The sequence below is a fragment of the Chlorocebus sabaeus genome, chromosome 6 (assembly GCF_047675955.1).
Source record: "Chlorocebus sabaeus isolate Y175 chromosome 6, mChlSab1.0.hap1, whole genome shotgun sequence".
Classification (NCBI taxonomy): domain Eukaryota; kingdom Metazoa; phylum Chordata; class Mammalia; order Primates; family Cercopithecidae; genus Chlorocebus; species Chlorocebus sabaeus.
In genome coordinates, this window is record NC_132909.1 from 58,833,235 (window position 1) to 58,860,656 (window position 27,422).

Below are 27,422 nucleotides of genomic sequence, written 5' to 3' on the forward strand. Positions count from 1 at the left end.
GGGGCTTGGCCCTCTCACCACCTTGTCCTTCCCAGAAGCCACTAGAAGCCGGTGCTGTGAAAATACTCTGTTTATTAAAGACCAGGTGGAGGGAGGTGGGGTTGTGGGTTCTGTATGGGAAACTGAGTCCCAGTCCCAGGGAGGGAGGACGGACCAGCTGGCAGCCTGGGAGAGGTCACAGGTCAGTGGCCGGACCCCAGTCGTAGCCTTCTTCATCGGAGGACTCCGCATTGCGGACTCGTGTAAACTTTTTCTTCAGGGCTTCCCGTTCATAGGTTCTGGGGATCAGGAAATAGAATAGATGCTGTGGGTGGGGAGCGTGTGAGCTTTCCCACTGTAAACTGAGGCTGACTGTGCTAGGCACAGTGGGTGTGGGCAGAGATAAGCACATCTGGGCATTCATGGGTAGGGCCTTGTTAACAAACTCCTATGCATCCCTCAAAGCCCCAGCTTCAATGTCCTGCCCTTCAAGAAGCCTTCCTAGCTCTCCCAGGAAGTGGATTCCTACTCCCTTGGCCATGATTATATGGGGCTTAGAGAGGCTTTGGCAGGCTCTGTCTTCCCAACTAGGCTAGGGGCACATGAAGGCATAGCTTGGATATAGATCTCTTTATTAACCCCAGAGTCTGAGTCCCAAGGGAAGGGTTGAGGGGCACCCCCAGTCTGGAATCTGTGGTTCTTACCGCACACTGTCCTGTCGCCACTGACCCTGGGGATGGCTGCTGTCCGCCTTGGAGGAGAGGGAGAGAGGAGCTTCAGAATTCCCCCCAGAGCATGGTAAGTCGAGATCAATAACCACCTCCATCCCATCCCCCACGTTGGCTGGGGCCATGCTGCCCAATTGCTAAGCCCATGACAAGTCTGCAGGTCATCCCCAAATATAAATGAGAAAACAGGCTGGGATAGGGGAAGGCCTTAGCTGAGACTTCCTAGCCTGTCAGCAAAAGGGGAATTGGGTTTCTCATCTGTGCAGGTCCTCATAGGGCCACTGCCATGAGTTCATGTATGTAAAGGACTTAGTATAGTGGCTGCTCCATATGCGGCCGCCATGGACAGTTGAACAGGTTGGGTACTGCACAACCCTAGGAAAATCATTCTAATCAGAGATGTCATCGATTCATAGATTTTTACATTGACCCAGAGAGGGTGTGGAAGAACATGCTGAGGCATATACACTAAGAGCTACATACACCTTTGTTAAAACACCCAACTACAGCTGGGTGCCGTGGTTCATGCCTGTAATCCCAGCACTTTGGGATGCCAAGGCAGGAGGATCACTTGAGCCCAGGAGTTAGAGACCAGCCTGGGCAACATAGCAAGACCACATCTCTGCAAAAAGTGAAAAAAATTAGCTGGGCATGGGTGATGGTGCATGCCTGTGGTCCCAGCTACTCGGGAGGCTGAGGTGAGAGGATCCCTTAAACTCAGGAATTGGAGGCTGCAATGAACTATGATTGCACCACTGCACTCCAGCCTGGGCAGCAGGGCAAGACCCTATGTCTAAAATTGAAAAAATAAAATATATAAATTAGGTAAGTTAGGGCAAGTTCAAAAAAACACGCAACTACTATGTGCCAAGACTTGGGCTGAGTACGTTGAGTACTCGCCACTGCCCTGTGCCACCAAGTCTGATACCATCCACCCTGTGTCCTAGATGAGGAAACAGGTGCAGAGAGAGGTTAAAATGTTGGCTGGAGGCCAGGTGCGGTGGCTCACGCCTGTAATCCCAACACTCTGAGAGGCCCAGGTGGATCACCTGAGGTCAGGAATTGGAGACCAGCCTGGCCAACATGGTGAAACCCTGTCTCTATTAAGAATACCTTAAGAAAAAAAAAAAAATAGCTGGGCATGGTGGTGCTCGCCTGTAATCCCAGCTACCTGGGAGTCTGAGGCAGGAGAATTGCTTGAACACAGGAGGCCGAGGCTGGCATGAGCCGAGATCATGCCATTGCACTCCAGCCTGGGCGACAGAGTGAAACTCTAACTAAAAAAAAAAAATTAGGCCGGGTGCAGTGGTTCACGCCTGTAATTCCAGCACTTTGGGGGGCTGAGGCGGGCGGATCACCTGAGGTTGGAAGTTTGAGACCAACCTGACCAACATGGAGAAACCCTGTCTCTACTAAAAATACAAAATTAGCCAGGCGTGGTGGTGCATGCCTGTAATCCCAGCTACTCAGGAGGCCGAGGCATGAGAATCCCTTGAACCCGGGAGGCGGAGGTTGCGGTGAGCTGAGTTGGCGCCATCGCACTCCAGCCTGGGCAACAAAAGCGAAACTCCGTCTCAAAAAAAAAGAAAAAAAAAAATGGCTGCAAGTTGCTCAGTGCCACGTGGCTCTTAGCTACCCCAGGTCTGAGTCCTGGAAACCGATCTGACCAGGGAAGCGGTTTGTTGGCGTCCTGGTAGAAAACAGGCTCCCCAGTGCGTGTGTGCTCTGTGCCAGCGTCCCCGCCAGAGACCTTTCCCAGGACTGCCCCCCATGCCCCACGCACCTGGGCCCCCTGATGAGCCGAGATTCTCCCACGATCCCTTGGGCTCTGAGGCTCATCTGCCTGCACGGGCTCCGAGGACCGGGCCAGGGCTGGAGCCAGGGGCTCATCATCCACATCTGTGTAGGGCCCCCCCTCGCCGTCCGTGTAGCCCTCGCCGTCCGTGTACGCGCCGCCCTCGCCGTCCGTCTCGTAGTCGCTGTTAACACGGCTGTCGCAGCTGAGGTCAGCGGAGCTGTCGGCCAGGCCGCGGTGGGGGAGGTCTAGGTTGTCCTCCAAGGAGCCTTCCAGCTGTGGGGTGGGTGTGGATGCTGCGGCTGGCCCCGGCCAGGACCCCAGCCGCCACCCACGACACCCCCCACCTTCAAACTCCAGTCCCAAATCGAGACGAGGATCCTGGAGCCTCTAGCCTCAGTGGAGGCTTCACTATTGACTCCAGGATTAATTGTATTCATTGACCCTTCACCTGAGAGGCTCAGCCCCCAAATCCCAGCTGAGCCCTAAACCTTGACTCCAGCACCAAGAGAAGACTCGTCTCTCTCTCAAAACAGCTCCTCCAGGCTGGGAGCAGTGATTCAGGCCTGTCATCCCAGCACTTTGGGAGGCTGAGGCGGGTGGATCACCTGAGGTCAGGAGTTCGAGACCAGCCTGGCCAACATGGTGAAACCTCGTCTCTGCTAAAAATACAAAAATTAGCTGGGCGTGGTGGCGCTTGTCTGTAGTCCCAGCTACTCGGGATGCTGAGGCAGAAGAATCACTTGAACCCAGGAGGCAGAGGTTGCAGCAAGCCGAGACCACACCACTGCACTCCAGCCTGGGTGACATAATGAGACTCCATCTCAAATCAAACAACAACAAAAAAAATCAGCTCCTCCAATCTCATCTCATCCAAGTTCCAGTCCAACACCCTTGTCTCAGGTCCCATCTTGACTCTGGCCAGAATCCTGACCCCTGAGCAAAACCTAACTCCCGACAGAGGCCCCAAACCCCAGCTGGGCCTGCACAGGGTCTGTGGGGCCCCCCTGTCCCCGACCCACCCTCACCACGGCAGTACCTGATCTTCCGCTGTCCAGATGGGCCGCGTCTGCTGCTCTCGAATGATGGCCTTGAGCTCCTGGTACCAGGTGTCACTCATGCCATTCAGAGGGATGGTGGCTGCAGGGAGGAGCCATTAGTATGCGTGGGAGACTCAGGCTGGGGCCCACCCGCCTACCCTGGGACACCCAGCCCCACACCTGTGAAGAGGTGGCTGCTGTGTTTCCGCAGCTTCTGGGCTTGTGCGTAGAGGCGGCGGGTGCTGCGGCGGGAGGCAGGCGCCAGCCACTGGCGCAGCGCCTTGAGGGCCGGCCGGCTCTCGGGCATGAAGAAGACCACAATGGGGTAGTACTGCACATAGTTGAGGCGCTCGATGGCGGAGGGGGTCACATCCAGGAGCGCGTGCTTGTCCTGGGCCAGGCCCGCGGAGGTTGGGGAGAGGGGGATTGCAGCAGGGTAAACAGACAAAGATGGAAAGATGAGGAGTCTGAGGTCAGAGTGGACCCCAGCTTCTCACATCCACAGGCTAGCATGTTGGGGATGGTGGTGGTAATAGCTCAGGCCACAGCATCTTGGCAGACAGAGAGAAAGATGGAAAGATGAAGAGTCTGAGGTCAGAGTGGACCCCAGCCTCTCACATCCACAGGCTAGCATGTTAGGGATGAGGGTGGTTAATAGCCCAGGTCACAGCATCTTGGCAGATAGAAAGATGGAAAGATGAAGAGTCTGAGGTCAGAGTGGACCCTAGCCTCTCACATCCACAGACTAGCATGGTGGGGTTGGGAGTGATAATAGCCCAGGCGACAGTATCTTGGGCATCAAAGCCCCAACTTGTCTCTCTGCCTGTGCCCAGGGCTGAGTGCTGTTCGACTCTGGGAAGCCCTTGTCTCTCTCGGGCCTCCTGCCTCACAAAGCCTCCGAAAGGGGCTCCATGGGAGACTGCACTTGTGGGGTGTGGGCTGAGAACAGGTCAGAACATTCAGCTGGACGCCCAGGCCTCGGTTTCCCCCATCCATGAACTGGGACCCGTAGCAGGACCCGGCTTACTTTTTCTGCAATCAGCCGCACAGTGTCCAGTTTGATGATCTTGGAGGGGCTGTCCGTCCTGGACACAGTCTCTGTGGAGGGGAGACAGGACCAACAGCTTCAGGAGGGCAGCCCCTGGCCGCTCAAATTCACACCTACCTGCCCCTCCCCTGCTCAAGAAGCCACCATGGCTCCCCATTGCCCTGGAGATAAATCCTAACAGCAGCAGCAACTCCTGTTGGCCAAGTGCCAGGCACTGCACTCACATCCCCTCCTGACCTCAAGCCCTCACGTCCTCCTGAGGAGTGGGTGGCTGGTACTGGCCCATGTGGCAGGTGGGGAAACTGAGGCTCAGAGACAAAAGGCTACTTGCTCAGGGTCGCAGAGTCAGAGGCCAGATGCTGAGCCTGAGCTGCAACCCCTGGCTCTCCCAAACTCAGTCCCAACTCCAGGGCTCTGCTCAGGCTACAACCCCACAGGAAGCTCCACTCTTGCCCCTATCTGTCTTCTAGGATCTGTGAGGAGCACTGCTTCCTCCAGGAAGCCCTCCTGGATTGTGCAAAGTTTCAGGAAGGAGACACAGCCTGGCATGGAGGGGTTCAAGGAGGGAGACATGACCTCATCCCCCCTTTCCGTTTTGGTTAAAGACGTAAAATTGGCTGGGTATAGTGGCTCAAGCCTGTAATCCCACCACTTTGGGAGGCCAAGGCGGGTGGATCATCTGAGGTCAAAAGTTCGAGACCAGCCTGGCCAAACAGCAAAACCCCGTCTCTACTAAAAATACAAAAATTATCCAGGCATGGTGGCACGTGCCTGTAATCCCAGCTACTAGGGGGGCTGAGGCAGGGGGATCACTTGAACCTAGGAGCGGAGGTTGCAGTAAGCCAAGATACTGCCACTGCACTCCAGCCTGGGCAACAGAGCAAGACTCCAACTCAAAAAAAAAAAAAAAAAAAGGAAAATTTTCATCTTTTTTTAATTAAAAAAATCTTTTTTCGGCCGGGCGCGGTGGCTCAAGCCTGTAATCCCAGCACTTTGGGAGGCCGAGACGGGCGGATCACGAGGTCAGGAGATCGAGACCATCCTGGCTAACACGGTGAACCCCCGTCTCTACTAAAAAATACAAAAAACTAGCCAGGCGAGGTGGTGGGCGCCTGTAGTCCCAGCTACTCAGGAGGCTGAGGCAGGAGAATGGCGTAAACCCGGGAGCCGAGATCCGACCACTGCACTCCAGCCTGGGCGACAGCGTGAGACTCCGCCTCAAAAAAAAAAAAAATCTTTTTTCTTTTATAGAAACGTGATTTCGCTATGTTGCCCAGGCTGGTCTCAAACTCCTAGGCTCAAGTCATTCTCATACCTTGGCCTCCCAAAGTGCTGAGTTGAATGTGAGCCACCACACCCAGCCAAAATTTGCAATCTTAACTATTTTTTGTGTTTTGTTTTGAGACAGAGTCTCCCTCTGTCACCCAGGCTGGAGTGCAGTGGTGTGATCTCTGCTCACTGCACCCTCCGCCTCCCGGGTTCTCCTGCCTCAGCTTCCTGAGTAGCTGGGATTACAGGCATGTGCCACCACATCCAGCTAATTTTTTGTGTTTTTAATAGAGACGGGATTTCACCGTGTTGGCCAGGCAGGTCTTGAATTCCTGACCACTGCGCCCAGCCTCCTAGTCTATCTTGTTTCTTTTTCTTTTCTTTTCTTTTTTTTTTTTTTTTTGAGATGAAGTCTCACTCCGTTGCCAGGCTGGAGTGCAGTGGCATGATCTTGGCTCACTGCAAGCTCTGCCTCATGGGTTCAAGCAATTCTCCTGCCCCAGCCTCCCAAGTATCTGGGACTATGGGCGCCTGCCGCCACACCTAGCCAATTTTTGTATTTTTAGGAGAGATGGGTTTTCACCATGTTAGCCAGGATGGTCTCAATGTCTTGACCTCGTGATCCACCCGCCTCGGCCTCCCAAACTGCTGGGATTACAGGCGTAAGCCACCGTGCCGGTTGTTTCTATACTTGTTAATTTGGAGTCTTCTCCAGGGACCTTGCCTGCCCTGTTCACTGCTGTCTCAGAAGATCAATAAACTTCTCTTAAACAAATAATAGGTGGCACTTTGCCTCAATTGGCAATGGCTACCTGGTGAACTGTGTTAAGAAGGACGTAGGCCGGGTGCAGTGGCTCACGCCTGTAATCCCAGCACTTTGGGAGGCCGAGGTGAGCGGATCACAAGGTCAGGAGATCGAGACCATCCTGGCTAACATGGTGAAACCTTGTCTCTACTAAAAAATACACAAAATTAGCCAGGCATGGTGGCGGGCGCCCGTAGTCCCAGCTACTCAGGAGGCTGAGGCAGGAGAATGGCGTGAACCCGGGTGGCGGAGCTTGCAGTGAGCCGAGATCATGCCACTGCTCTCCAGCCTGGGCCACAGAGCCAGACTCCGTCTCAAAAAAAAAAGAAGGATGTGGAGGTTCTATCCAGACAAACGGTGCCAAGATGGATTGAGGCTATCTGGCTTGGGTATTGGAGGGGGCACTGGTGGCCCATCTGCTTCTTATTTGCCGTCATTATTCTGACTCTCCACCCATCCCCCACAAAAAACCAGTCGTGAAATGATTCATCAGCGAGGTTTCCAGGGGATCTGGAGTCTCACCTGCGATTTCAAACTGGTCAGGCATCTCAGCAGTCAACTTCTGCATAGCAATGTCAGCCACAGGTCCCAGGATCACCACCGGCCGCTTGAAACTGGCTGAGGGGCAGAGACACAGTGAAAGAATCAGGGTCGCATTTGCGGTTAAAGACAGCTAGTGTGTTGTACAAATCCCTCCACTTCCTTATAGTAAACAGCCTATTTAGCTAGGACCATAGCTGCCCAGCCAAAGACTACATCTCCCAGTATCCCTTGCAGCTAGGATGGCCATGTGACCAAATACTGGCCAATGGAACACAAGCAGAATTGATGTGTGCAAATGAAGCCCCTCTCCAGCCTTCATTTCCTTTCTCCCTGGCTGTAGGGTCTCTTTTAGCAGTTGAACCTAGCTAACTCATAGGTCAGGAGACTACAACCTGAGGGCCACATCTGGCCCACAGCATGTGTTTGTAAATAAAGGTTTATCAAAACACAGTGACAGCCATTTCTTTATGTCCTGTCTATGGCTACCTTTGAGCAGAGCTGAGTAGTTCTGCCAGAGACTAGCCCACAAAGCCTAAAATAGTTAACTGTGTGATCCTTTGCAGGAAAAGTATGTTGACACCTGGCCTACCAGATACACCGTTTTACCACTGAAGAAACAGTCTCAGAGCATCCTGAGGGGAGAAAAGTGGCAGCCCAGGATCTTTGCAATTTAATCCTTCTCCTTTTCCCTTTCTTTCATTTTATTTACTTTTTTTTTTTTTTTGAGACAGAGTCTAGGTCTGTCACCCAGGCTGGAGTGCAGTGGCGCGATCTTGGCTCACTGCAACCTCTGCCTCCCAGGTTCACACGATTCTCCTGCCTCAGCCTCCTGAGTAGCTAGGATTACAGGTACATGCCACCTTGCCTAGCTAATTTTTGTATTTTTAGTAGAGACAGGGTTTCACAACGTTGGTCAGGCTGATCTCGAACTCCTGACCTCATGATCCGCCCGCCTTGGCCTCCCAAAGTGCTGGGATTACAGTGAGCCACTGCGTCCAGCCTATTTACTTATTTTTTTGAGATGGAGTCTCGCTCCGTCACCCAGGCTGGAGTGCAGTGGCACAATCTCGGCTCATTGCAAACTCCGCCTCCCAGGTTCATGCCATTCTTCTGCCTCAGCCTCCCTAGTAGCTGGGACTACAGGCGCCCACCACCACGCTCTGCTAATTTTTTGTATTTTTAGTAGAGATGGGATTTCACCATGTTAGCCAGGATGGTCTCAACTCCCGACCTCGTGATCCACCCGCCTCAGCCTCCCAAAGTGCTAGGATTACAGGTGTGAGCCACCATGTCCGGCTGACACAAACAGATTTTTAGGGAAAGAATCCCCTTCCTCTCTCTTTCTATCCCCTAAAATAACCCAAAAGTTTGGGGGTTTTTTTGTATTTTTGTTTTTTTTGAGATGGAGTTTTGCTCCTGTCGCTCAGGCTGGAGTGCAGTGGCGTGATCTCGGCTCACCACAACCTCCACCTCCCAGGTTCAAGCAATTCTCCTGCCTCAGCCTCCCAAACTATCGGGAGGGGACTACAGGCTCCTGCCACCACACCTGGCTAATTTTTTGTATTTTTAGTAGGGATAGGGTTTCACCATGTGGGCCAGGCTGGTCTCAAGCTTCTGACCTCAGGTGATCCACCCGCCTCAGCCTCCCGAACTACTGAGATTACAGGTGTCAGCCACCGCACCCAGCCGCAAAAGTATTTTTGATAGAAGGAGAGTGTGGTTAGAAACATGTCTTTTTTTTTTTTTTTTTTTTAAAGACAGTGTCAATCTGCGGCCCAGGCTGGAGTGCAGTGGTGCGATCATAGCTCACTGCAACCTCGACCTCTTGGGCTCAAGCGATCTTCCTGCCTCAGCCTCCCAAGTAGCTGGGACTATAGGTATGCACCACCATGCCCAACTATCTTTTTAAATTTGATGTAGAGGCCGGGCACGTTGGCTTACGCTTGTAATCTCAGCACTTTGGGAGGCTGAGGCGGGTGGATCATGAGATCAGGAGTTCAAGACCAGCCTGACCAACATGGTGAAACCCCGTCTCTACTAAAAATACAAAAAATTAGCTGGGCATGGTGATGGGCACCTGTAATTCCAGTTACTCGGGAGGCTGAGGCAGGAGAATAGCTTGAATCAGGGAGGCAGGGGTTGCAGTGAGCTAAGATCACACTATTGCACTCCAGTCTAAGACAGAACGAGACTCTGTCTAAAAATAAAAAATAAAAAAGTAAATAAATAAATAAATTTGATGTAGAGATGTAGTCTTGCTTTACTGCCCAGGCTAGTCTGGGATTCCTGGCCTCAGCGATCCTCCTACCTCAGCCTCCCAAAGTGTTAGGATTATAGGTGTGAGCCACCACGCCCAGCCAAGACTGTGCCTTTTAGAGGCTGGATGTTAGGGAACAGGTGCACCAGGACCTCTGTGTGAGGCCTCCCCAGGGCCCCTCCCGCCCCGGGCCCCACCTTCTCGAAGCACCACTCGTTCATAGGGCGGGTAGTGGCCCTGTCGGGTCAGAGCTGAGAGGTCCTCGCGGCTCCGCTGAGTGGTCTTCTTGGCTCCTCGACGAAGACCCCGCAGCCGCCAGAACTCGGCCCGAGCATTGGAGCCCGCGGAGGAGCCAGGCCCGATTCCCACGGCCCTCTGGGCAGCTTCCAGGCTGGCCAGCTGCTCCGCCCTGGGGAGGAGAGGGGACAGTACTGAGCATTGAGGTCAGCAGCATCACGGCCCCAAAGGTGTCCTCGTCCTAGCCCTCGGAGCCTGTGGACGGGCCCCTTTGTATGGCAAATGGGACTCTGCAAATGAGATGATGATGATGATGATGATTTTGGGTTTTTCTGAGACAAAGTCTTGCTCTGTTGTCCATGCTGGAGCAGGCTGGAGTGCAGTGGCACAATCTCAGCTCACTACAACCTCTGCCTCCTGGGTTCAAGCGATTCTCCTGCTTCAGCCTCCCGAGTAGCTGCGATTACAGGCATAAGCCACCACATCTAGCTAGTTTTTGTATTTTTAGTAGAGACAGAGTTTCACTATGTTGGCTAGACTGGTTTCAAACTCCTGACCTGCAGTGATCTGCCCCCCTTGGCCTCCCAAACTGCTGGGATTATAGGCGTGAGCCACCGCACCCAGCCCCATCCTTTACTTTCAATCTGTTTGTATCTTTGGATCAAAAGTGTGTATTTTTTTTTTTTTGAGACAGAGTCTCGCTCTGTCACCCAGGCTGGAGTGCAGTGGCGCGATCTTGGCTCACTGCAAGCTCCGCCTCCCGGGTTCATGCCATTCTCCTGCCTCAGACTCCCGAGTAGCTGGGACTACAGGCGCCTGTCACCACACCTGGCTTTTTTTTTTTTTTTCATGTATTTTTAGTAGAGACGGGGTTTCACCGTGTTAGCCAGGATGGTCTCGATCTCCTGACCTCGTGATCTGCCCGCCTCAGCCTCCCAAAGTGCTAGAATTATAGGCGTGAGCCACTGCGCCTGGCCGATATCGAGCCCATTTCTAACGGGGAGACTGAGGCTGAAGCAGAAGGGCCCCGCTGCAGGGGTGCGCAGTCCCCACCTGCTCTGGTTGGGAATGATGCCCCGCTCTTGCTCCCGCAGGTCACGACCCATGCGCACCGCCAGCCAGTGGCCTCCCCGCGTGTGGCTCTGCTCAGGGCCCGGGTACAGCGTATCCAGCACGTGGAAGACGTCCCCACGGGTGAAGCCCAGGCCGGACGGTGGGCTGGGCTCCAGCTCAAAGTGCGTGCGGATGTAGAAGGAGTCGCCCACGCGGGACTGCACCATTTTCCAGAAAACTGGGGAGAACAGAAGGCCGCATGAGCTGCCTGATCTGAGCCCTCCCCCGCGGAGAGTGGGCCTGGCTGGAGGGAACCCACCCTGGGAGACTTGGACACTCTCCCTGCAGGGGCTGGGGAGAGGGATGGAGGGTGCAGAGACGCAGATTCAACCACAGCCCTGCGCTCGCCACCAGGCCACACAGCCAGGTCCTCCCCCCGACACGCACAGGCACGCCCACACCCACGCGCACTCACTGTCCTGCTTCCGCTGCGTCACCAGCTCCATCTCCTCGCCCGGTGGCAGCCCCAGCAGGAACTGCACCGCCTCCTCCCGTGTCAGGTTCTGGAACGGCACGTCGTTCACCTGCCAGAAAGCGGGTCAGCTATAGACCAAGCTCCGGTACCTCCTGGCCGTGCACGAGATCCTGGACCTTCCTCTGGGCAAAACTCAGCCCCAACGGCTTCTGGAGCTGCTTCCAAGGGCCCCGGCAGTTTCCGGAGGGCTTTCTGACTGGGGTATCACCTCATGGCTGTGTGGTGTGTGACATAGACAGCTGGTGGCATCATAAGGATACAAGGGTTTTGACACAGAAACAGGGGCACAGGCACTGCGCTAGCCCTCAGATAACCAAGTCATGGTGGGTTGTATCAAAACATGGGAACAGAAGTCATGACATGGAGCTCGGTAGAAACTGTGAAATGCTCAAAAGAATTCAGACATAATCACAGTAGTCACAGGGTTGTGACAGGGACAACAATATATGGACACACAGTGGGTCACAGATGCCTACCATCAGGGTCATGACAAGGACAACAATATACAGACACAGCCAATGGACACAGCCACCTGCTCTCAGGGTCACGACATGGACGCAATATACAGACACAACCACCTGCTCTCGGGGTCACGACATGGACGCAATGTACAGACACAGCCACATAACAAGGACAGCAACACATGTGCACAGCCTGTGGGCACAGACACCTACTCTCAGGGTCATGACATGGATGTCAAGGTTAGAATCCCATAAGCAAACTGAGTAGAAATACACTAAAAGATACCATGACCCTCAGGCAACTTGGCATCAAGTTGTCACCCAGCCAGTGGGCTGAGGACATGGAAAGTGGGGAGCTGTGACTCCCTCACGAATCACAACTCACACTGCAAGGTCAAGACACAAACAAGGTCATGAGAGCAAACTGGGGGTGCGACTTGGTGAGTGAACTTGTGCAAGGGACAGGGGAGACAGCCTGGGGATGAGATGAGGCAAGGACAGAGACGGGGGGATGAGGAAGGGCTGTGGATCCTGGAGGTAGTTATGACACTGTCATGAAGGCAGGACCCAGGCAAGGTCACAACACAGACACAGGGGATGGTGGCACAGAAAATGACTGTACATGGACATGGAGATCATACGAGAATGATCCGTGACCTGACCACACGATTAGGACATATGAGACGGTCATGACGCGGTCAACACAGCCACGTCAGGAACAAGAGGATTGTGACCCAGACAAGGTCATGACATAGGCAATGAGGTTATGGCCCAGACAAAGTCCTGACGTTGATAACAAGGAGACTGTGACATTGATAACAAGGTTGTCACATGGACAAGGTCATATGACATGAACAACAAGATTGTAACCCAGGATGGGCACGGTGGCCCACGCCTGTAATCCCAGCACTTTGGGAGGCTGAGGCGGGTGGATCACTTGACCGGGAGTTCAAGACCAGCCCGGCCAACATGGTGAAACCCCGTCTCTACTAAAAATACAAAAATTAGCTGGGCATGGTGGCGGGCGCCTGTAATCCCAGCTACTTGGGAGGCTGAGGCAGGATGATCCCTTGAACCCGGGAGGTGGAGGCTGCAGTGAGCCGAGATCACACCACTGCACTCCAACCTGGGTGTCAGAGCAAGACTCCATCTCAAAAAAAAAAAAAAAAAATTAGCCAGGTGCAGTGGCTCATGCCTATAATCTCAACTACTTGGGAAGCTGAGGCAGGTGGATCACCTGAGGTCAGGAGTTTGAGACCGGCCTGGTCAACATGGCGAAAACTCGTCTCTACTAAAAATATAAAAATCAGCCGGGCGTGGTGGTGGGCACCTGTAATCCCAGCTACTCAGGAGGTGAGGCAGAAGAATCGCTTGAACCTGGCAGGCGGAGGTTGTGGTGAGCCGAGATCGCACCACTGCACTCCAGCCTGGGCAACAAGAGCGAAACTCCGTCTCAAAAACAAACAAACAAAAAAGATGAACCCGGATACGGTCAAGGCACAGACAAGGAGGTTGTGACTGGACGATGACGTCATGACCTGGAAGATAAGGTTGTGACATCAGCCAGATCGTGACACAGCCAAGGGGACATTGAAATGTTGAAATACCCATCTGGGATCTCAACAGTCCCCAGGGTGGACGCAAGGGAAGGACCCACAGGTTGTAGCAAACAAGGGCAGGACCTAGCACACGACACGCCCATGACCGGTGGGGCTGACCGGCTGCCCCGGGAGTACCTGCAGGATCTGATCTCCCTCCTGGATGCCCTGTCCGTCGGCTGGGCTGCCCGCCTGCACCCCGGACACGAAGATGCCCACGTCATTGCCCCCGGCCAGCCGCAGCCCGATGCTCTTGCCCTTGAGGAAGCGGACTACTCGCGTGTCGGGGCTGTACCTGCAAGGGGAGGCAGAGGTGGGGTCAGACCAGAGTGAGCAGACAGGGGGAGGGCTCAGCATTGTCCTTGGGAAAGCCCCCACCCCCTCCAGGCCTCAGTTTCCCTCAAATCCCCACTTAATTGTCCCACTCAACACAAGGGATACAAGCAGGCAGGACTGCGCTGATGAGGGAGGCAGCCTGGGATGCAGGAGTTTCGAGCAGGTGGGTTTTCTTCTGGCGCACATACCCGCGATCCTCCATGCTCTGGCTGCTGGGCACCCTGTAGATGTCATAGCTGCTTTCCCTGGGCAACTCTGAAAGGGAAAGCCAGTCTCTTTCCCAAGCGCACTGGCTCGGTCCAGTCTCCAAACCTTTGCTTTATGTCCTCATCCTGGAAGGACCATCACCCACCTCGAGTCCTTCTCAGGAAACCATGTCTCACCACTTAGGCTCAGGCCAACCTCCCCCAGCTCTGCCTGGCACAGCCTTGCTGTCAGGGATCAGAAATATCAGGGATTGGCCAGGCGCGGTGGCTCATGCCTGTAATCCCAGCACTTTGGGAGTCCAAGGCGGGTGGATCACGAGGTCAGGAGTTCAAGACCAGCCTGGCCAAGATGGTGAAACCCCGTCTCTACTAAAATTACAAAAAAATTAGCTGGGCGTGGTGGCGGGCACCTGTAATCCCAGCTACTCGGGAGGCTGAGGCAGAGAATTGCTTAACCCTGGAGGGGCTGAGGTTGCAGTGAGCTGAGATCGCGCCACTACACCCTAGCCTGGGCGACAGAGGGAGACTCTGTCTCAAAAAAAAAAAAAAAAAAAAAAAAAAAAAAAAAAAAAAAAAAAAAAGAAATATCAGGGACAGGGGTGCTCAGAGTCACCACCCACCTGCCCTTTCCTCACCTGGTTCCGAGATGGTTCTGGAATCGACTGAACTTTCCCGCCGAAGCCGGGGGCTCTCCCTGGTGGGGAACAGATGGGGAGTTGAGGCAGGAGTGGATGTCAAGGGGCCATTTTAAAAAGAATTTTAGGCCGGTTGCGGTGGTTCACACCTGTAATCCTAGCATTTTGGGAGGTCGAGGCGGGTGGATCACCTGAGGTCAGGAGTTCAAGACCAGCCTGGCTAATGAGGTTAAACCCCGTCTCTACAAAAATACAAAAATTAGCCAGGCATGATGGTGGGAGTCTGTAATCCCAGCTACGCAGGAGGTTAAGGCAGGAGAATCGCTTGAACCCGGGAGGCAGAGGTTGCAGTGAGCCAAGATCACGCCATTGCACTCCAGCCTGGGCGACAGAACAAGACCTTATCTCCAAAAAAACAAATAAATAAACAAAATAAAAAGAATTTTAATTTATCTGGGCTGGGCATGGTGGCTCACACGTGTAATCCCAGCACTTTGGGAGGCTGAGACAGGCCAAATGCTTCAGCCTAGGAGTTCAAGACCAGCCTGGGCAACACAGCTGGGCAACACAGCCCCCATGTCTACCAAAAATATGAAAATTAGCCAGTCTCACATGACTCGGTCTCAAAACAAATAAATAAATAGAGGAAAAAAAAATTTTTTTTTGAGACGGAGTTTTGCTGTGGTCGCCCAGGCTGGAGTGTAATGACACGATCTCGGCTCACTGCAAACTCCATTTCCTGGGTTCAAGCGATTCTCCTGCCTCAGCCTCCCAAGCAGCTGGGATTACAGGCACCTGGCACCACGCCGGGCTAATTTTGGTATTTTAGTAGAGACAGGGTTTCACCATGTTGGGCCAGGCTGGTCTCGAACTCCTGTCCTCAGATGATCCACCTTCCTCGGTTTCCCAAAGTGCTGAGATTACAGGCGTGAGCCACCGCTCCCAGCCTAAGGCAGAGTTTGATACTAAGAAGTGGGGTGCTGCTGTAACCAACACCTACAAATGTGGACACGGCTTTGGAGCTGGGTAATGGGTAGAGGCTGGAGGTATTTGGAGGCATGTGCTAGAAATACAGGACTGCATCCTCAAGGTTACCCCCAGTTGGAAAGCTACGCCCGCATTCGCCTCTTCCTCCCACCGACTATTCTGACGGGTGATACTTACACGGGAGAGTCGGTCTGGCTGGCCTCGGGGCTCCGCTGAGCATGCCGGGGTGGTGGCGGGATGTGGGATGGTGGTGCCTGCGATAGCTCCGAGGTGAGGTCCGAGATGTCTGCAGAGGGAGAGGACATCTCATCAACCATGGTCACGCCTTCCGGACTGGACCCATTTTACAGAGGGGCATATCAAGACCCCTCTAAACAAAGGGGCCTAGACCAAAGTCAGAAGCTCAGTTGGAATATTCAGCTCTGGAGGTGGGCACGGTGGCTCACGCCTATAATCCCAGCTACTCAGGAGGGGGAGGCATGAGAATCACTTGAACCCAGGAGGCGGAGGTTGCAGTGGGCCAAGATCGCCCCCCTGTACTCCTGACTTTCTGTGTGGCCTTCAGCAAGTTCCTGTCACTCTCTGAGCCTCTAGGGACCAGGCTCACTGGTTCGTCCTTGGCCCTGCCTGGGGCTTCCCACCTTCCCTGCGGTCCATTCACCCCGCTCCCAGGGCCTATCCTCTGCGTCCTCACCCTCCAACGGCGAGCTGTCACTGTCACTGACGGCAGGCGGAATGTTCACCAGGAACTGCCCACGATCTCTCAGCACCAGCAGGCTTAGCTTCCCTTCCGACTTCTCAATCAGTCGCCGGGTGTCACTCAGTGACAGGTTCTGGCTGGACACCCCATTGATCTGAAAGGGACCAGGAATGAAAGAGAGGAATTGAGTTAATGAGAGACGGGAGACAATAGAAACAGCTTGGTGGGGGAACTAGAAACAGACAATTCCCCCAGGGGTTGCTAAAAACAGACACACCCTAAGGAAAACGTTAGAATTAGATTCCTGCTGTGAGTGGAGACCACACCAAGAACTGATCACCGAATTCTAGAAACAGAAAATGTTCCTTAGAACATCCAGGGGTGGGAGACACTGCAGAAAATGAGAAACAGGTTGACTCTCCTTTCTTACCAAAAGTGGAAATTTCTCAGGGGATACTAGGAACAGATGTGAGGGTGACATTATAAACAACTCTAATTGGAGGAGAAGGAGTATCAGATACTTCAAAGATACTAGAAATACACAATCTTCTGGGACATAACTAGAAACAGACATTTAGGGCTGGGCGCGGTGGCTCACGCCTGTAATCCCAGCACTTTGGGAGGCAGAGGCAGATGGATCACTTGAGGTCAGGAGTTCGAGACCAGCCTGGCCAACATGGTGAAACCCCCTCTCTACTAAAAATACAAAAATTAGCCGGGCGTGGTGGTGGGCGCCTGTGGTCCCAGCTACTCAGGAGACTGAGACAGGAGAATCACTTTAACCCGGGAGGCAGAGGTTGCAGTGAGCCAAGATCCCACCACTGCACTCCAGCCTGGGTGACAGAGAAACACTCCATATCAAAAAAGAAAGAAAAAAGAAAGAAAGAAAGAAAAAGTCATCTGGAGGTAGATTAGAAACACACAATTCCTAGAAAGAACTTAATGTCAGCTGGGTGCGGTGGCTCATGCCTGTAATCCCAGCACTTCGGGAGGCCGGCCGTGATCGCGCCATTGCACTCCAGCCAGGGCAACAAGAGCAAAACTCCATCTCAAAAAAAAGAAAGAAAGAACTTAATGTCATCTCCAGTAGCCCCAAAAACCCACTTTTAACATTTTCCCTTGGGAGGTTTATTTTCTTTTTTTTTTTTTTTTTTTTTTTTTGAGACGGAGTCTGGCTCTATCGCCCAGGCTGGAGTGCAGTGGCCGGATCTCAGCTCACTGCAAGCTCCGCCTCCCGGGTTTACGCCATTCTCCTGCCTCAGCCTCTCGAGTAGCTGGGACTACAGGCGCCGCCACCACGCCCGGCTAGTTTTTTGTATTTTTTAGTAGAGACGGGGTTTCACCGTGTTAGCCAGGATGGTCTCGATCTCCTGACCTCGTGATCCGCCCGTCTCGGCCTCCCAAAGTGCTGGGATTACAGGCTTGAGCCACCGCGCCCGGCCGGGAGGTTTATTTTCAGTAACCCTGGGGATTTTTGGTTTCTTCTAGTTTTATTTTGGTTTTTTTTTTACTCTTTTTTTTTTTTTTTTGAGATGGAGTCTTGCCCTGTCGCCCAGGCTGGAGCGCAGCGGGCAGATCTCAGCTCACTGCAAGCTCCGCCTCCCAGGTTCATGCCATTCTCCTGCCTCAGCCTCCTGAGTAGCTGGGACTACAGGCGCCCGCCACCACGCCCGGCTAGTTTTTTGTATTTTTAGTAGAGACGGGGTTTCACCATGTTAGCCAGGATGGTCTCGATCTCCTGACCTTGTGATTGCCCGTCTCGGCCTCCCAAAGTGCTGAGATTACAGACGTGAGCCATGGCGCGTGGCCCCCTTTTTTTTTTCTTTTAATAGAGATGGCCATCTTGCTATGTTGCCCAGGTTGGTCTCAAACTTCTGGGCTCAAGCAGTCCTCCTATCTCAGCCTCCTACAGTACTGGGATTACAGGCATAAGCCACTACACCTGGCATTTTATTTATGTATTTATTTATTTATTTATTTTTGAGACAGGGTCTCGCTCTGTCGCCCAGGCTGGAGTGCAGTGGCATCATCACAGCTCAAGATCACTGTAGCCTTAATTTCCCAGGCTCAGGTGATCCTCCCACCTCAGCCTCCAAGTAGCTGGGACCACAGGTGTGTGGCACCACTAATTTTCTTTTTTGTAGAGATGGGGTCTCACTCTGTTGCCCAGGCTGGTCTTGAATTCCTGGGCTCAAGAGATCCTCCTGCCTCGGCCTCCCAAATTGCTGGGATTATAGGCGTGAGCCACCAGGCCTGCCTCTGGGATTGTAAATTTCTAGTACCCCCACCAAGTTATCTATTTCTGGTATCTGCTGCAGTACGCTAGAAACACAGTTGCTCAGGTCACTAGAAACAGATAACTTAGCCAGATGCGGTGGCTCACGCCTGTAATCCCAACACCTTGGGAGGCCGAGATGGGTGGATCGCCTGAGGTCAGGAGTTCGAGACCAGCCTGGCCAACATGGTGAAACCCCGTCTTTACTAAAAATACAAACATTAGCCGGGTGTGATGGTGGGCACCTGTAATCCCAGCTACTCGGGAGGCTGAGGCAGAAGAATCACTTGAACCTGGGAGGTGGAGGTTGCAGTGGGCCGAGATTGTGCCACTGCACTCCTGCCTGGGTGACAGAGCAAGACTCTGTTTCAAAAAAAATAGAAAAGAAACAGATAACTTTTTAAAGACACTGGAAATAACCAGCTGAAAGCAGTTTGGAAATCAAACACTAGGAGTCACTAGAAACAGATTTTCAGGGGAAGAATCCAGAAAGAAACCATCCTTTAGGGCAGGGCAGCTCCCCTAAACATGGTGACTGGGTCATTAGCATCCAGCCACCTAGGGTAGGTCCAGGAGTCAGCTGCCCACATGATTTTATGATGCACATCAAAGCTACAGGGTATTAGAAACAGACAACCCCCCCCAGCACTTTGGGAGGCCGAGACGGGCGGATCACAAGGTCAGGAGATCGAGACCATCCTGGCTAACACGGTGAAACCCCGTCTCTACTAAAAAATACAAAAAACTAGCCAGGTGAGGTGGCGGGCGCCTGTAGTCCCAGCTACTCAGGAGGCTGAGGCAGGAGAATGGCGTAAACCTGGGAGGCGGAGCTTGCAGTGAGCTGAGATCCGGCCACTGCACTCCAGCCTGGGCGACAGAGCGAGACTCCGTCTCAAAAAAAAAAAAAAAAAAAAAAAAAGAAACAGACAACCCCATGGGGATACTAGAAACCGACATTTGGCCATGGATTAGCAGTAGCTGGAGAGAAAGGTGGTTTTTTGTTTGTTTGTTTTTGTTTTTTGAGATGGAGTCTCGCTCTGTCTCCCAGGCTGGAGTGCAGTGGCGCTCAGACTCCCAAGTAGCTGAGACTACAGTTGCCCGCCATTGTGCCCGGCTAATTTTTTTGGTTTTTTTTAGTAGAGACGGGGTTTCACCGTGTTAGCCAGGATTGTCTTGATCTCCTGACCCCCGTGTTAGCCAGGATGATCTCCATCTCCTGACCTCACGATCTGCCCGCCGTGGCCTCCCAAAGTGCTGCAATTACAGGCGTAAGCCACCACGCCCGGCCGAGAAAGGTGGTTTTATGCGTGGCCATCTGCAACCTTTGAGATACAAGCAACAACACTGAAGGTAAATGGTTTGGGGCCCAGCTCTGCTGTCGTTGCTGTATGACTCAGTGGCACTGCCCGTCCCCACCCTGCCTTGGTCTCCCTGCCCTTAGGACGAGAAGCCCGGCCTCACCTGTAGAATGAGATCTCCTTCATGCAGCCCACGGTGCCGGGCAGCCAGGCCCGAATCTGTAATGTGCTTGATGAAGATCTGACTGCCCAGCTTGACACCGAACTCTGTAAGGGGGGGATGAGGGAAACTGAGGCAGGACTCTGGAGACAGGTGCCTGGGGGCATTCTCCTGTTGCAAGGACAGAGTCCAGGTGTGGGCCCTCCCTTCCTAACACTTTGATGGCATCATAATGAGAACGGCGATGTCGCCTGTGGGATCTGAGATCTGAAAGTGTCAACGACATCTCCAGAGGGCGGGGACACCAGGTCACCTGCCGCTTGTGATGTTGCCACGCCCAGGCTAAGGGTATTATATTGCTCCTGACATCATAATTGTTTCAATTTTTATTTTTTATTTTATTTTATTTTTTTTTTTGAGATGGAATCTCGCTCTGTCACCCAGGCTGGAGTGCAGTGGCCGGATCTCAGCTCACTGCAAGCTCCACCTCCCGGGTTTACGCCATTCTCCTGCCTCAGCCTCCTGAGTAGCTGGGACTACAGGCGCCCGCCACCTCGCCCGGCTAGTTTTTTTTATTTTTTAGTAGAGACGGGGTTTCACCTGGTTAGCCAGGATGGTCTCGATCTCCTGACCTCGTGATCCGCCCGTCTCGGCCTCCCAAAGTGCTGGGATTACAGGCTTGAGCCACCAGGCCCAGCCTATTTTTTATTTTTTAATTTTTTTCAAGAATGAGTCTCGCCGGGCGCGGTGGCTCAAGCCTGTAATCCCAGCACTTTGGGAGGCCGAGACGGGCGGATCACGAGGTCAGGAGATCGAGACCATCCTGGCTAACACGATGAAACCCCGTCTCTACTAAAAAATACAAAAAACTAGCCGGGCGAGGTGGCAGGCACCTGTAGTCCCAGCTACTTGGGAGGCTGAGGCAGGAGAATGGTGTAAACCTGGGAGGTGGAGCTTGCAGTGAGCTGAGATCCGGCCACTGCACTCCAGCCTGGGTGACAGGGCGAGACTCCGTCTCAAAAAAAAAAAAAAAAAAAAAAAAGAATGAGTCTCACTGTTATCACCTGGGTTGGAGTGCAGTGGCGAAATCTCGGTGCACTGCAACCTCCGCCTCCCGGGTTCAAGCAATTCTCATTCCTCAGCCTCCCAGGTAACTGGGATTACAGGTGCACGCCACCGCGCCTGGCTAATTTTTGTATTTTTAGTAGGAACAGGGTTCCACCATATTGGTCAGGCTGGTCTCAAACTCCTGGCCTCAAGTGATCCGCCTGCCTTGGCCTCCCAAAGTGCTAGGATTACAGGCATCAGCCACCACACTCAGTCAGGCCTCCTCTTATAAAGATGCTGTGGTGATATTGGGCCTCCCACATCATCCAGGATCACCTCCGAGCTCAGGGTCCTTCACTCCATCCCACATGCTGAGTCCCTTTTGCTAAGTGAGGTGGCCTAAGCAGAGGTTCCAGGGATCAGGGAGAGGACATGGTGACAAAATGGTTCTGGGCCTCAAGTGGCTGACAGGTGATATGGCTTAACCCAGCCCAGAATTAGGGATCACCAGGTTCACAGAGAAAGAGCTAGACAGAATATATGAAATACAGACAGGGAGAAAGGGACAGAAAAGGGGAAAAGCGGGGATTTGTGGTGGGGGGAGTGAGGAGCGAGAAGACGCCAGGTGTAGTTGTAGCCTCCAGGCCGGGCACGGTGGCTCACGCCTGCAATACCAGCACTATGGGAGGCCAAGGCAGGGGATCCCCTGAGGTCAGGAGTTTGAAACCAACCTGGCCAACATGGTGAAACCCTGTCTCTTCTAAAAATACAAAAATGAGCCAGGCATGGTGGCGAGTGCCTGTAGTCCCAGTCACTAGGAAGGCTGAGGCAGGAGGAGGGCCTGAAACTGTCACCCACCCGACCACGGTGCCCTGTGTCCAGTTCTGATCGCGCCTGACCTCCCGCCTCACCTTCGCTGTCTCTCCTCTTTACCAGAACCGACTTCACGGGCTTCATCTGCACGTCCTGCCGCGGCAGCCGCTTAAAGCCAGACACCAGGGCCAGCCCGTTGGCCTCAGAGTCACCACCCGGGCTCCTACGCCCATGGCTGCTGGCCCGGCCCCGGCGACCAGGCCTCTGCCGGCGGGAGCGCTCGTCCCAGGAGCGGCCAGAGCCACTGGATGAGTCACCATCATAGCCCTGGCCCTGGTCCACCTCCTCCACCCGGTGTGGCCCATCGTCCTCGTCCGAGTCCCGGTGCCCTGGGCCGGAGGGGCTGGCCTTGGTGGTGGTGGGCAGCTGGATCCTCCGGGGACGTTTCACTGTCTGTTAGAGGAAGGGACAGGAGGGGTCAGCTACAGGAAGGGCTGGGGGAGGCTCTGCTCAGCCCCCAGGTGACCCTGGGGGACACCAGTCTCTCTCTGGGCCTCAGCGTCCAAAGTGTAAGATGAGAAGACGACTCGTTGCTCTCTGAAGCTTACAACCTCTACAGCGGCAGGACCCAGGCTGGGGTCAGAGACGCCGGCCGTGCCAGGGGCTGCCTACTCACAATGTTGGCCATCTTGGCGCAGGTCTTGAGTGTCTGAATGACAAACGTGGAGGTGGCATTCTCCATGGAGACCCCGTTCACCATAACGATGTGGTCACCTGTCCTGAGAGAGGTGGGCGGGTCTTACGGAGGAGGCTTTGCAGGGGAGACCCTCATAACAAGCCCTCCCTGAGGAGGGGGTGTCCCTGGAACCTCCAGGTCTACAAGGCCTGGTTCTAATTCATTGGCGTCCCTAGGCTCACAAAGACATTCATCCTTCTGGGCCTCCGTTTTCTCATCTGTAAAATGGGGCCAATTGTAGAACCTACTATAATCATAGAGTGGAAGCAACTTTTTTTTTTTTTTTTGAGACAGGGTCTCACTCTGTTGCCCAGGCTGGATTGCAGTAGCACGATCTCAATTCACTGCAACCTCCACCTCCTCATTTCAAATGATCCTCCTGCCTCAGCCTCTCTAGTAGCTGGGACTACAGGTGCCTGCCACCGCTCCCGGCTAAGTTTTGTATTTTTTATTTTATTTTATTTTATTTTTATTTTTATTTTTTTGAGACAGAGTCTTGCTCTGTCGCCCAGGCTGGAGTGCTGCGGTGCAATCTCAGTTCACTGCAAGCTCTGGTTCCCGGGTTCACACCATTCTCCTGCCTCAGCCTCCCAAAAAGCTGGGACTACAGGCGCCCGCCACCACGCTGAGCTAATTTTTTGTATTTTTCGTAGAGACGGGGTTTCACCGTGTTAGCCAGGATGGTCTCGATCTCCTGACCTCGTGGTCCACCCGCCTCAGCCTCCCAAAGTCCTGGGATTACAGGCGTGAGCCACCATGCCCAGCCTGGACGCTACAACTACACCTGGCATCTCGCTCCTCGCTCCCCCCACCACAAATCCCCACTTCCTGCTTTTCTTTCCCTCTCTCCCTGTCTGTATTTCATATTTTCTCTCTAGCTCTTTCTCTCTGAACCTGGTGGTCCCTGATTCTGGGCTGGGCTAAGCCATATCACCTGTCAGCCCCTTGGGGCCCAGAACCATTTTATCAACACAATTCCAAGAAGCTTCAAACTCTTAAAGACTCAGGATACTGGGTCTCCTTCCCCCCTGCCAAAAAAAAAAAAAAAAAAGATGGTTTCCAGGACTTTATGTTCCAAAAGGGTCCTGGGGCCACTATGACCCCAGGAACTGCTGTGAAGAACCCAGAAGTACCTTAGGGAAGTGAGGCTCAAGTCTCTGACGCTGTCCTACTGCCAACTCCGAGCCCTGTGTTGACAGAGCTAGAAGGTGCCAGGCACTTTCCAGTCTCCTTGCTTTGGTTTACAAAGGTTTCACGTTGCTCTTTTTTTTTTTTTTTTTTGACAGAGTCTCGTTCTGTCACCCAGGCTGGAGTGCAGTGGCACGACCTCAGCTCACTACAACCTCTGCCCATTCAGGTTTAAGCAATTCTCTGCCTTAGCCTCTGGAGTTGCTGGGATTACAGGTGCCTGCCACCACACCCAGCTAATTTTTTGTATTTTTAGTAGAGATGGGGTTTCACCATCTTGGCCAGGCTGGTCTTAAACTCCTGACCTCATGATCCACCCGCCTTGGCCTCCCGAAGTGCTGGGATTACAGGCGTGAGCCTCTGCACCCGGCCCGCCTTCCTTTCTTTCTTTTTTATTCTTTTTTTTTTTTTTTTTTTGAGACACAGTCTCGCTCTGTTGCCCAGGCTGGTGTGCAGTGGCGTGATCTCGGCTCACTGCAACCTCCACCTCCCAGGTTCGAGCGATTCTCCCGGCTCAGCCTCCCGAGTAGCTGGGATTACAGGCACACGCCACCACTCCTGGCTGATTTTTGTAATTTTAGTAGAGACAGGGTTTCACCATGTTGACCAGGCTGGTGTCGAACTCCTCACCTCAGGTGATCCACCCACCTCAGCCTCCCAAAGTGCTGGGATGACAGGCGTGAGCCACCGCACCCGGCCTGGTTTCTCCTCTCGACGTGCCCTCCCCCTGACAGAACCCAGCTGCCTAGGTACTCACTGTAGCTTGCCCTCCGCCGGCCCTCCAGGTACCACGTCAGACACAACCACGGATCCACCGGGCCGGTCTCGGCCTCCAGAGATCGCAATGCCAAAGCCCCGGCGAGGGTCCTGAGAGAGGATGAGGGGGAGGAAGAGCTGCTGTTTCCTGAAGGGTAAAGGGTCTCCCCTCTATTGAACTGGGCCTAAGCCACCATTGCCCCCCGGCACCCAGACAGGGCGAGGGAGGCCTCACCTTGGACAGCGTGGCCGTGTGCTGTTCCCAGATGGTCAGCTCCTCCATGTCGGCCACCTGGTCAAGGGGAACAGGGAAGACAGGTGTGAGGCCACACAGGCTCATCCGAGCACTTGGCGGTCCCCAGCCCCAGGATGAGGAGTCCAGCTCTGACAGGCCTGTGGTTGGAGCCTGTGACAAGTTACTACTTCTCTCAGGGCCTCAGGTTTTTTTGTTTGTTTTTTGTTTTGTTTTTTGAGACGGAGTCTCACTCTGTCACCCAAGCTGGAGTGCAATGGCACAATCTCAGCTCACTGCAAGCTCTACCTCCCAGGTTCAAGCGATTCTCCTGCCTCAGCCTCCCAAGTAGCTGGGATTACAGGGGTGCACCACCACGCCCGGCTAATTTTTGTATTTTTAATAGAGATGGGTTTCACCACATTGGCCAGACTGGTCTTTAACTCCTGGCCTCAAGTGATCCACCCACTTCGGCCTCCCAAAGTGCTGGGATTACAGGCGTGAGCCACTGTGCCCGGCCTTGTTTTGTTTTTTTTTTTTTTTGAGGCAGAGTCTTACTCTGTTGCCCAGGCTGGGGTGCAGTGGCACGATCTCTGCTCACTGCAGTCTCTGCCTCCCAAGTTCAAGTGAATCTCCTGCCTCAGCCTCCTGAGTAGCTGGGATTACAGGTGCCCGTCACCATGCCGGGCTAATTTTTCTATTTTTAGTAGAGATGGGGTTCACCATGTTGGCCAGGCTGGTCTCAAACTCCCAACCTCAGGTGATCCACCCACCTCGGCCTCTCAAAATGTTGCGATTATAGGCGTGAGCTACAGCGCCTGGCCCGTACTCAGTTTTTCATCTGCAAAATGGGTCTAAGTCAGTGGCTCTCAAACAGGGGTAATTCTGCCTCCCACTGGGGACACTGGGTGATGGCTGGGGACACGTGTGGTTGTCATGACTTGGGGGAGCTCCTGATATGGAGTGGGTGGAGGCCAGGGATGCTGTTCAGCACCCTGCAGTGCCCAGGACAGCCCCACCCTGGAGAACAATCCGGCTGTGAATGTCAGCAGTGCCAAGGGGGAGAGACCTGGTTGAAGTGAACTGAACAGTAGCAGGTGCAGAGAGAAAGCAAGTTCTTGGTCCCTCTCCCTCTGGAAGGTCTGGCTCAGCTCCCTGGAGAGGATCAAGCCAGGCCTGCAGGGTAGAGGGAGCTCACTCTGCTCCAGCCACTCGGGCCTCCTCACTGTCCCTCCAACACCAACACGCCAGACGCAGTCCTGCCTCAGGGCCTTTGCACCAGCCGTGCCCTCTGCACGGAGCGCCTTCCCCATATCCCTCACCCTCCTTCAAGGACTTAACTCAAACGTGACCCCCTTGATGAAGTCACCGCTGACCACCCCGTTTAGAACTGTAACCCCCTCCTGACCACAACAGACCACCTTTTCCCTCTCTCCTTGGTGTATCTTCCTCCATAGAATTTTCAACCCGGCCGGGCACCATGCCTCACACCTGTAATCCTAGCACTCTGGGGGCCAAGGCAGGTGGATCACCTGAGGTCAGGAGTTTGAGACCAGCCTGGGCAACATGGTGAAACCCCATCTCTACTAAAAATACAAAAATTAGCTGGGTGTGGTGGTGGGTGCCTGTAATCCCAGCTACTCGGGAGGCTGAGACAGAAGAATTGCTTGAACCCGGGAGGCGGAGGTTGCAGTGAGCCAAGATTGCGCCACTGCACTCCAGCCTGGGCGACAGAGCAAGACTCCATCTCAAAAAAAAAAGGCAGGCTGGGTGCGGTGGCTCATGCCTGTAATCCCAGCACCACTTTGAGAGGCCAAGGCAGGCAGATCACCTGAGGTCAGGAGTTCAAAATCAGCCTGGCCAACATGGCAAAATCCTGTCTCTACTAAAAATACAAAAAAAAAAAAAAATGAGCAAAGCATGGTGGCGGGTGCCTGTAGTCTCAGCTACTTGGGAGGCTGAGGCAAGAGAATAGCTTAACCTGGGAGGTGGAGGCTGTAGTGAGCTGAGATCGCACCGTTACACTCCTGCCTGGGTGACAGAACAAGGCTCCATCTCAAAAAAGAAAAGAAAAAAATTAAAAAAGGGATTTGCAACCCTTGGACATTCTCTCGATTTTTAAAGCCTATTCACTATCCACCCCCACCGTCTAGAATATCAGCTCTAGAGGGCAGAGATTTTTGTCTTTGTCCATAACTGAGCCCTCAGTTCCCTGCCTAGAACAGCGCATGAGTTGCAGCAGGGATTCAAGAAGGATTTGCTGAATGAATGAATGAGTGAGTGAGTGAATTAATGAAGCACTTCCTTTGTGCCAGGCGCTTTACATGTACTATCTTTTTTTGTTGTTGTTTTTTTGAGACAGTTTCCCTCTTGTTGCCCAGGCTGGAGTGCAGTGGTGCGATCTCGGCTCATTGCAACCTCCGCCTCCTAGCTTCAAGCGATTCTCCTGCCTCAGCCTCCTGAGTAGCTGGGATTACAGGCGCCCGCCACTGCGTCCAGCTAATTTTTGTAGTTTTAGTAGAGATGGGGGTCTCACCACGTTGACCAAGCTGATCTTGAACTCCAGACCTCAGGTGATCCGCCTGCCTCGGCCTCCCAAAGTGCTGGGATTACAGGTGTGAGCTTCCGCACCCAGCCGATTCTGTTATTTTCATGTCCATGGCATAGACGAGAACACCAGACGCAGGTGCAAGGTCACCTGGCCA

At 53.5% G+C, this 27,422-nt stretch overlaps 1 protein-coding gene across 4 annotated transcripts in view; it reads right to left on the reverse strand.

The window, feature by feature from the left end:
- Positions 1–55: 55 nt before the first annotated feature.
- The window catches only part of TJP3 (tight junction protein 3), a 46,092-nt gene continuing 18,725 nt past the window's right edge, over positions 56–27,422 (reverse strand). For 3 of the 4 annotated variants that reach the window (XM_037994544.2, XM_037994543.2, XM_073017121.1), the window contains exons 2-21: positions 24,721–24,777; positions 24,487–24,596; positions 22,482–22,584; positions 21,904–22,258; positions 19,949–20,052; positions 16,207–16,366; positions 15,690–15,798; positions 14,526–14,584; positions 13,873–13,939; positions 13,487–13,643; positions 11,230–11,338; positions 10,755–10,992; positions 9,662–9,873; positions 7,187–7,282; positions 4,570–4,640; positions 3,723–3,933; positions 3,542–3,642; positions 2,491–2,778; positions 684–730; positions 56–278 (exon numbers count right to left, since the gene is read on the reverse strand). In XM_037994544.2, coding sequence (XP_037850472.2) covers positions 176–278; positions 684–730; positions 2,491–2,778; positions 3,542–3,642; positions 3,723–3,933; positions 4,570–4,640; positions 7,187–7,282; positions 9,662–9,873; positions 10,755–10,992; positions 11,230–11,338; positions 13,487–13,643; positions 13,873–13,939; positions 14,526–14,584; positions 15,690–15,798; positions 16,207–16,366; positions 19,949–20,052; positions 21,904–22,258; positions 22,482–22,584; positions 24,487–24,596; positions 24,721–24,768 — 2,748 coding nt within the window. In that variant the 5' untranslated portion in view covers positions 24,769–24,777 and the 3' untranslated portion in view covers positions 56–175. Of the gene's footprint in view, positions 279–683; positions 731–2,490; positions 2,779–3,541; positions 3,643–3,722; positions 3,934–4,569; positions 4,641–7,186; positions 7,283–9,661; positions 9,874–10,754; positions 10,993–11,229; positions 11,339–13,486; positions 13,644–13,872; positions 13,940–14,525; positions 14,585–15,689; positions 15,799–16,206; positions 16,367–19,948; positions 20,053–21,903; positions 22,259–22,481; positions 22,585–24,486; positions 24,597–24,720; positions 24,778–27,422 lie in introns of those variants that run through there. The other variant, XM_037994545.2, reaches the window with a different exon arrangement.